The sequence below is a fragment of the Histoplasma capsulatum genome, genomic scaffold (genome assembly GCF_000149585.1).
Source record: "Histoplasma capsulatum NAm1 scaffold_5 genomic scaffold, whole genome shotgun sequence".
Lineage (NCBI taxonomy): Eukaryota > Fungi > Ascomycota > Eurotiomycetes > Onygenales > Ajellomycetaceae > Histoplasma > Histoplasma mississippiense.
Genome location: NW_001813978.1, coordinates 2,391,596 through 2,401,125, shown reverse-complemented (window position 1 = coordinate 2,401,125; position 9,530 = coordinate 2,391,596). Strand labels below are relative to the sequence as shown.

Genomic DNA, 9,530 nt, shown 5'->3' with positions numbered 1-9,530 from the left:
TTCTCTCCACGGTGAACCACGGCCCGTCGCCCAAAACGCTAGTCTAGAAGAAGCATTCATGAGCGACAAAGAACCGGCGAGAATCCTCAGTATTGACATGGGCATTCGAAATTTAGCATTTGCTCACTTGCTAGTTCCTCCACGCCAGGCTGGGGTGTTGAGCTCTCCTATTTTAAATGCGTGGTGTCGCTTATCTGTTTCTTCGCTTGCATCGAATTCAGTTTTGGACTTTCACATGGGTGAGGAAATGAAACCTAAAGGCAAGATCGCTAAAGGGAGCAAAACGAAAGCACTCAACATACTTGGCGCTGGACAGTACGATAGAATTGTGTTGCAAAACGAGCAGGAGAAAGAATCCTTTGCTCCCAAACTCTACGCCGCACATGCATACACCCTCATGTCATCTCTTCTCGCAACATATAAACCAACACACATCCTTATTGAAAGGCAGCGGTTTAGATCTGGTGGAGGTAGTGCGGTCCAGGAATGGACCATTCGAGTCGGCGTTTTCGAAGGAATGCTTTACGCAGTTCTTCGTGCAATACAACAGGAGCGGAAAGGCGACGTAGCCAACATTGTCATCCAAGGCGTGGAACCTCAACGGATAATGAAATACTGGATGGGTGATGAAGAAGATCTCTCCCCGGAACCGAAAGCCAAAAGGACAGCGGCCCCATCAACGAAACATATATCCCAATCGATGTCTCCGAATAGGCGCAAGCAAATCAAAATAGATCTCATTGGCAGACTGCTCTCCTCGTGTACTGGATCACACGTCAGCGGCACACAGCCAGCCAACTTGGGTGACCATATTAGTATACAGTTCAGCACCGACCGTCAGGTGAATGAGGTAGTCAATGCCTACTTAAAGAAATGGGGAAAGAAAACGAGAAAAGCAAGTATTATGAAAAAGGGGGGCTTTATCATTCCAATTTCTTCTTCTTCTTCTTCTTCTTCTTCTTCTTCTTCTTCTTCTTCTAATATGCCCCCCCACACTGGAGCGGATGGCTCTCAAACACTTGAAATTGGAAAACTTGACGACCTCGCTGATTGCTTGTTACAAGCTATGACATGGTTAGAGTGGCAGAATACACGGCAAACAATCTCTCGTTACGGGCTTGAAGCAGTCTCATCAAAGGTAGGAGGTTGATTCGGGTTGATTTGATACCTGCAACAATCGAATACAGCTCTTTTACAATTTAGCCTATCATCCAACTGTTGACGCAGTGTGACTATGTCCGTATCTTAATCTTGGTCGGAATCACAACAACAAAATAAGGGGAAAAAAAAATTACTTAGATGTATGTTCTTTGGTCATATCATTTTTGGGTAATACCACCCTTTGATTTGATTCTATATTTAGCATATTTTGAATGCATTAAGGAGCGTAGCCATCTCCCCCCCACTCTCTTCCTCTCTGTGTGCGTGTATTATCCAACCTCGAAAACCAACAATGCCTGCTGCTACTGTTTTTGTTACCATAAACTTAAAGGGGGCAGACTATGATGGTCCGTGAGAGATAACAAGCTAAGCTAAAGAAAGGTACATGGCTCAAAGGTAGCAGGTTTTCTAATTTTGCAATTGGTAGAAGATGGATTGTTGACCCATGATCAAATCCCCTGCTGCCGTTTCCTATTAAATCGGAAGAATAAAGAGTAGTCGCGGCCCATCATATATATATAATATATAATCGTTGCTGGCTAAGACTGGGAAAGGGATTCAAGGGGTTTGATTGCGCGAGAAGCAAGTTCAAGAAACTCCTTTGACTGAAGCCCAGCGTGTAGTTTTTTTTTTTTTTTTTTTTTTTTTTCCCTTGACGCCAGCTCCTATAATCCGGAACTCCTGCCTGCCTCCTCGAAGTCCCACGCCCCCCGTAACCGTAACCCAGATGTCTTGTGAGAAAAACGAAAGTAGGGGGAGAAAAAAAAAAACAAATCTCAACAGCAAACAGCAGTATTTTCCTCGTTATGAAGAGTTTTGTCTCTGCGCAGACCAGTCCACACTGGGTGTCCTATCCTGCCCTTGAGGCTTTAAGGGCTTGTGAAGCCCCACTCAAGTCATCAAGGATTTTTTTTTTTTTTTTTTTTTTTTGGAGTAAGTTTCAAGCAGCGCTGTGCTACAGAACGGGATTTCAATAGCCATAGCCTCTGGAGGGCATCGGACGCGCGCTTCTCAAGTACCCAGAAGCACCAGTAAGTTGGGCCTGTGGACCGGTAGGGTAGGGAGCACCTGGGCGAGTGGTCGATGTATCATTGTTATGTGGAATTCGCGTGACTATCACCGACATAGGAGGCGCACTAACGGACTGAAGTTTTTGTCAGAAAAAAAAAAAAAAAAATAGTGCTAAAGAGTCGATAAAGAATCATACCAGAAAGACGGTTTCCTTCAGGGTAACCGTTAAAATACTAGTGTGAGGGCATCCGGAGACTGAAAGTCCACCTGGGCCCTCCTGGGCTTCCTGGGCTTCCTGGGCTTCCTGGGCTTCCTGGGCTTCCTGGGCTTCCTGGGCTTCCTGGGCTTCCTGGGCTTCCTGGGCTTCCTGGGCTTCCTGGGCTTCCTGGGCTTCCTGGGCTTCCCGGGCTTCCTGGACTTCCTGGGCTTCCTGGGCTTCCTGGGCTTCCTGGGCTTCCTGGGCTTCCCGGGCTTCCTGGACTTCCTGGGCTTCCTGGACCTACTGTCATTGGCACAGTCATAGTCGTAGTACTTGTCCAAGTTGTTGACAAATTAATGTATTCAGGGTCAGGAGTCTAGAATATCTAAGTCAGTACGGGTGATTTCTGTTTCTTGAAGTGCAGAGACATACCGGAGTTGGACCAATGGTTGAAGTTCGCGTGATACTGGAGGTCCGAGTTCTATTTCCGAGATTGTAAGTCACTGTAACTGTCAACTTGGTGGTGTTTAACGGTACAGCCGGAATGGTGAGGGGTCCACCTGTGGTCAAAGCAGGCTTGAGGACTTGTGACATGGAGATGTTCTTCCTTGCGGCAGCTGTAGTGGTCAACGGGCCGATGTATCCACTAGCCGGTGGAGTGTAACTAGTTGGAACGCTGGTTGAGGACCCAGATGTGGAGTTGTCGCTGAAGGACATGGGTAGAATGGGTGGTTGGCTTGATGAATATACCAAGCTAGATGATTCGTTTTTGCCATTGGACTGAGCCGGATAATCACGGTAGCCAAATTCGTTCAAAGGATGAGCCTCAGTTAAAGCCGCCGCAGTTACAGCAACAGCGATGGATAACTTGCGGATGAAATCCATGTTGAAGATGACTTGGCAATCAATGCCACTGAAAATAAACTCCAAAATTCGATTGGAAAGCGAGAGACCCCTCTTTAATGTTCTTCCTATCCACGAAAGAACAATATAGGTATCGCAATCAAGTCAATGAAATGACCGCGAAATCTATTCGCGAGGGCCAGCTTATAACGAATGACTTGAATTGGAAGAATGGAAAACGACCTAGTCGCGAAGGTTTATAAACGAATGTAGAACAGAGAAATTCGAAAACAACGTGAAAACAAAACATTGAAAAGTTGAAAAAAAAAAAAAAAAAGGAGAGGAGGTGGAGGATAAAAAAGTAAAAGCTCGAGAGAGCAGGAAAGTCAAAAAGAGGTCTCAGGTATTGTTTTGATTCCAGGAAGTGGGACAATGTTTCGGCCGCTCGACAAGCGGAGCATTCCTATCAGTAATCCGTACTCTTCTTCCACGTTACTTGCCCAAGGGGCCAAACTCCAACTCAACCCATGCTGGATGAGACGTAAACTCATTTCCAGACCCAGTTTTGGGAGATACAACGGGGATCCATTCGACAGCACGGCCCGCAGGTGGCAAATGCCTCTGATTCGTTGAATTATCCCACTCTTCATGAAATATTACTCATGAGTGATAGGGATTTGCACGTTCCAGTCTCTGACTCTGTGTACACTGTGGGGTCCGGAACGGCGAACCTCATATAGGAAGATCTAGAGAGTGCGGTCGGGCATCTAAAGTAAAGTTAATATTTAATTGCAGGGACCACACAAGAGAGAGAGGGGCCCATTGGTTCTCGAGCTCAACGGACTTTGGTGTTGGTGTTTGACAGCGAAACTACTATACGATAAATTCCCTCTGGATGGCCGCTCTCTCTCGCCTCGTGGGGCTCCAAAACCAAAGGCGAGAAAAAGGAAAGTAGAGAGAGTGTGAGTGAGAGCAAAGTAAAGGTTGTGATCATGTTCCGGCACGGTCCTGCAGTTAATCGAACCGTTGTACGTTGACGTGGATCGATGATGTTCCAACCAAAACAGTGCGGTATGAAGCATTGGGCGTCGGAATATCTGAAACTCGAATACAGTTTCCATAAACAGCACCAGTTCCACTATGAGCTCCATAGATCTCAGCAGGGACGCTGTATCACAATTGGTGCGAATTGATGAAACAAAAGGTTCCCTGGGAATGTTCGTTTCTTGCTGGGACACGGCCCAGCATGTTGGGGATTTTATACTTCGGTGCCCCTGACTAGTCAGCCTCGCCAATCACAGCGTCGAGATTTGCCGCAGCGGTGACATCATCGCCATCATGCAAGTTATTAGAAGGAGTTTCAATGCGCAGAGTTATCTTTTGTAGCCGGTATTGTCTAAAGGCAATGGAGCCCAATGAAGCAGTGACGAGCAACCCGTAACACTTGGGTAACTATTTATTTATTTCTTTCTTTATTTCTTTATTATTTATGTAGTAACTGATCCTCGCTTTGTTCCGGATGATGTTTGGACGCGAGAAATTCGCGGTAGGAATGCCACCGGCTCGGCCTGAGCAACAACCAGCTTTGTTTCAAAAAATGAACGCGGCTTGCTGTGGAGCAATTCTCCTCCAAAATCTGCCCTGCGTTTGCTTCTGCGTTGTGCCCGCCTATAACTAGTAATACCAGTTACACATCGCGATGCGCGTGGTGTGGACCACTGAATTTTGTAAGGCGTGTTGGTGGGCGTTTGTCTGTGATGGTGATGGACAGCGAACCAGCCAACCGCTTGTACTGGACCTACTGGAGCACGTTCTGGATCCATGAAAAACGGGATATCTAGATCACGTTTGCGGCGCTCAATCCGGCATACCAATATTTCGTCCCCCTTATACAGTCGTGCTCTCCAATTCAAAGTCCTTGCTTGACGTTATTACTCACAGTATCCAGGTTGCGCCAGAAGCATGCAACGAATTCGTCTGCCATTTTTCAAAAACTGATTTCTCGAACCATGGGCCTGACCTCCGTCATCGCATGGGACCCTCGCCTCCATGCATAGCCAAGCCTTGGGAGGTTTAATATATCCAGGCGAAAATTTCCTGACCCACGGCATTTCCCACTTGAATTGGAATTAAAAATACGATACTACCAGACATGGTCCTACATGTACTCTACATAATTGCTCGAACGGCATGAGGATATAATATTGCCATTGTTCAACAAGCCCAGTTAATATTTCTCATATAAAGCTCCAAAGGGACATTTGATCTCTATATATCACGTAGGGGGTTGCTGGTGGTTTGTTTACTAACGTATATGCGAACCGTGCTATCATACGACAGACAAAGGAGAAATAACAACATCTACGAGTAGATTGAAATTAAATGATTCGGACAAAATACTATCTCTCCGCTTTTCCCTAAACAAAACAAGAACAGATGGCTCTTGAAATAATGCGCGTTACGATATTTTATTCCCTCGTTTCCAACATGCATACTGAATGAGTATGTCCGCCATTTCTTTACTGGAGTCGAGTCTCTCCCGGGTTATTAGATATTATCCATAAATTCCAGCAGCACGTGGCGTCCCCAATCCAGTTCTAGCGATTCTATCCGCCCGAACTCGTTGGTTATTGCAGGATGCATAGAGCCGGCGACAATAGTCGCCGCTCAATAGGTCATACCTGCTGAATGGCGAAATTTTGAGTGGCCTGACGCATGAAAAATATTGCCAATTACGTCACATGGAATGTTGAAGTAGATCACGACGTCGCGCATGAGCTTGGTGACCTCCAATGCTCACCCACGCCGCACAAGATGCCCCAACCATCATAAGAAAGACTAGTAGGAATAGAAATCTATGCCGGAGAAGTGGCCGTTGTAACCCAGCATCAGGCCAGGGCCCCTAGCTAAGCAATAGCGATTCCATAAATATTTAGAGATTGAATTGTGAGGACTAATTCAGATTGTATGAAGTAATTTGATGAACTTGATATAGACAAGCAATTGAGAAGCGAAATACCGTCAGAGGAAGGAACTCCACTTAATTCCTCGGGAAGGTAGGTAGTATTGCAAACCAGCAAGCCAAATAAGCTTCGGAACTGATATTCGAATTCATCCGCGCTTCAGCAATTGTCCTAGCATGGCGCAAGCGCAATAAAACCAAGTTGAGCAACGCTATTGAGGAGGCTGACGAGGCTGGCAAGTCCATGACAGGGCCGGCAGCGTTCGAGCTAGAATTGCGCGATTAGCCAACCTATAGCACCCAACTGTGGATGTTACTACAAGTCGTTCTCATGTCCAAGCCACAAAACCAGACTTTTCCAGTGGGGATACATTGTGCATGAGTGAGGGAGTCACTATTCTGGTCGTTGTTCTCGAGTCACGTTTCTAGGCAACGCACAGATTCCCTAGTGTCAGAAAACAGTGCAGCTATGTGCCTTTACTGTTACACTTGCGGCATGCTGCTTCAGAGCCATTTTACCGCGCCAATACTTGAAATGCAAAGATCTTTGTCTGGGGAATGATGGTGAGGCCATTCGTTGATAACAGGTGCGATTGATGAACTTGATATCAGCTGTCCAGTTGTGCGGCAAAAAGTAGGGGTTCAAGCAGATATACGGTGCAAGCAAAATCAACGGCTGTATAACGATTAAATAAGGCGCCAAATGAAATGGGTAAAATTGGACTTTCACCACTAGCCTGGAGGTTAAAGGAGAATCCACACAAATTACCAGAGTTAAGTCTATAATTTTCATTTCATGCCTTGAAGTCCAACAAAAGTAGAAGCGACACACTCAAGTAGGCGAGGTCGGCGAATGAATGGTCTCCCAGGGCGGGTCAGGCGGTTCGAGGCTCAGAACGCGGACCATGGCAAGATGGCTCCTGTTAGACACAAAAGGATGGAAGGAAGAAGGTCCAGATACTCAGGCATCTGCTTCTTCAACGGCAAGTCTGAATATCTGCATAACATCCGGGGACTTAGGCGTGAATAATGCATATACATATATATATCTTGAGGAATAGGTAGCCAGGCTACCTTAAGGCTTAATCCTTTTTTTGCGTAGTGGTAAAGCCTCCCACAAGATTGCATGTTTTATAACCGCAATAATATGACCGCTCTCATCGACTAGCGTATTCCTGGAACCGAGGTGGCCGTTAGAAAATGGAACGCATGATTGTGACCAGGATATTCACGAGTCTTTGGTGTTGACCCAATGGCCAAGCGGGTCGGTGCCAATGCTGGAACCGCGCGGCAATTGACGCTGCGTCCGGATTGTGGGGTTCTGGCGGCAAAAGTATGGATTGCATCATTATAATATTTTATTTTCAGCTGAAACGATGCAATAACGATGAAGTTACGGTTTGTCTCTAATCATTTATTTTTGACTTGGGACTTGGGCGAAATATAACATCCACAAGGTTTGTTGTTGAATCCTTTATTTAGTTAAATATGCTAATACTGCCGGGTAAAACGAAAATTACTTGGGCCAACAACTGTTTTAGAATAAAACTCCTGTCTATGACAATCCTCACGGCTACCAGTGCGATTCTTGATTTTCTGTGATAGCATTGACGACCCTTATCTTCCAATGACGACAAAATTTCAAGTTCGATCTCTGCATCACCTGCGGCAGACATATCATGCCTCTGTCCAGAATTTCATCTCATCTTCAGATGTTTTCCACATTCTGGACACAGTGCCCGTAAGCAAACCCCAAGCGGGGCGGCCAGCCAAGTTATATGTGTTAGACTCATCTTTCAACCCCCCAACTCGTGCTCATCTCAGCATTGCCAAATCTGCCCTCCTCCGGCATGACAATACATCATCTGTCAGACTCCTGCTTCTTCTCGCCACGCAGAATGCCGACAAGGCTTCCAAGCCGGCTTCATGTGAGGATCGCCTCGTCATGATGCGGATATTTGCTGAAGACATTCAGTCCGCTCTCGAACAAGTCAGCGTCCACAGTGATAATGTACAGGGAAATCAACAGAGAGCCCCAACTGTGGACATCGGAATAACAAAGTTGCCATATTTCATAGACAAAGCAGCAGCCATATCCACGTCGAACTTCTATCCCGGTTCGCCTGAACAAATCCTACTTACGGGATACGATACACTAGAACGAATCTTTGATTGCAAATACTATCCCCCCGAACATACTCTCCAACCTCTAAGTCAGTTCTTTGCTCAGCATCGACTGAGAGTGACGTTCAGGCCTGATTCTGAGTGGGGCGGTCGAAAGGATCAGGAATTATTCTTGCAGAATCTGGCTCAAGGGGCAAGGGAATCTGATGGAGGCAAGCGAGAATGGGCTCAGCGTATCGAGCTAGTTGAAGGAGCGAAAACTGGAGAAGAAGATATGAGCTCAACGAAAGCTAGAAATGCTGCTGTTAGTAATGACGTCAACGCACTGGAGAAGTTTGTCACACCCGATATCTGCGACTGGGTAGTATCCCAGAGATTGTATGGTAGCTCATGAAGTACGAGGGTTTTCAAATGTAATGATTTACAACACCTAAGCATCCACTGGTACACGTGCAGTCTTTGTGAATTTCTGGCGGGCATCAGCGGCGACGAATTGTCACACCCCTTCTCGGCCAGTGGGGTTATAGCGGTTGTATTTAAACATCGAGGCTAGCTATGACAATGCTTCAACGACCCCTCGATAGACCATGTAATCCGAGAATCGAATGCTCGCATGACCTGCGCTATTACATACAAGTGACGATATAATTAAACGGCTAGCGGATATTATATGAACGATACGAACAGCCCAAGGCCAACGCCCGAACCCGTCAAACAAATGTGTCCAACACATTATGGAGAAGCTGAACCTGCACAAAAAAAGAATTCCATGCTTTACTGTACATACCTATAACACCACCAATGCCATAACTATAAGGTTAATATAGTCGGATATAATACAATAAAATTTCAAAATGCCATCCCGAATAGTTATAATTTCTTCAAATACTTAGTCCTTCACCGTCATCCCCCCTCCTCTTTCCAAGCATATAGACTAGCCCACCACTAACCATGTTAGTAAACCCAAGACCCATAGCAGCACCCCTCACAATCCCTCTAGCTCCCCACTTTTGCATGAACGGTTGTTTCCTTTTCGCAGCCAGGAGCAAATATAAGCCTGACCATGCAGCATTTATGCCGGCGGCATCAACCTTGTAGTCTAGTAGATTGAGGTATGTTGTGAATAAGAGAGCTGGTGGGAATAGCATCGGTAGGGGCTGGAAGGGGCGCATATGCTGGGCTGCGATAAGACACCTGCGAGGAGAGTAGGTGGGAAAGGGTTCTCTAGAA

General features: G+C 46.1%; 4 protein-coding genes across 4 annotated transcripts; 2 read left to right on the top strand and 2 right to left on the bottom strand.

Moving 5' to 3' along the window:
- Nucleotides 1-58: 58 nt before the first annotated feature.
- On the top strand, nucleotides 59-1,150 carry HCAG_05573 (predicted protein; the record flags this gene model as incomplete). The annotated part of the gene is made up of 1 exon (XM_001540056.1): nucleotides 59-1,150. One exon carries the CDS (start codon nucleotides 59-61, stop codon nucleotides 1,148-1,150), a length of 1,092 nt encoding a protein of 363 aa, XP_001540106.1.
- A 981-nt stretch (nucleotides 1,151-2,131) lies between these two features.
- HCAG_05572 (predicted protein) lies at nucleotides 2,132-3,256 on the bottom strand (the record flags this gene model as incomplete). Its single annotated transcript, XM_001540055.1, has 4 exons — nucleotides 2,132-2,305; nucleotides 2,369-2,647; nucleotides 2,676-2,747; nucleotides 2,804-3,256. The coding sequence occupies 4 exons, from the start codon at nucleotides 3,254-3,256 to the stop codon at nucleotides 2,132-2,134; spliced, it is 978 nt and encodes a 325-aa protein (XP_001540105.1).
- Nucleotides 3,257-4,228: 972 nt separating this feature from the next.
- On the bottom strand, nucleotides 4,229-5,198 carry HCAG_05571 (predicted protein; the record flags this gene model as incomplete). The annotated part of the gene is made up of 3 exons (XM_001540054.1): nucleotides 4,229-4,382; nucleotides 4,494-4,666; nucleotides 5,154-5,198. 3 exons carry the CDS (start codon nucleotides 5,196-5,198, stop codon nucleotides 4,229-4,231), a joined length of 372 nt encoding a protein of 123 aa, XP_001540104.1.
- Nucleotides 5,199-7,803: 2,605 nt separating this feature from the next.
- Nucleotides 7,804-8,694, top strand: HCAG_05570 (conserved hypothetical protein; the record flags this gene model as incomplete). The annotated part of the gene is made up of 1 exon (XM_001540053.1): nucleotides 7,804-8,694. The coding sequence occupies one exon, from the start codon at nucleotides 7,804-7,806 to the stop codon at nucleotides 8,692-8,694; it is 891 nt and encodes a 296-aa protein (XP_001540103.1).
- Between the last annotated feature and the right edge of the window lie 836 nt (nucleotides 8,695-9,530).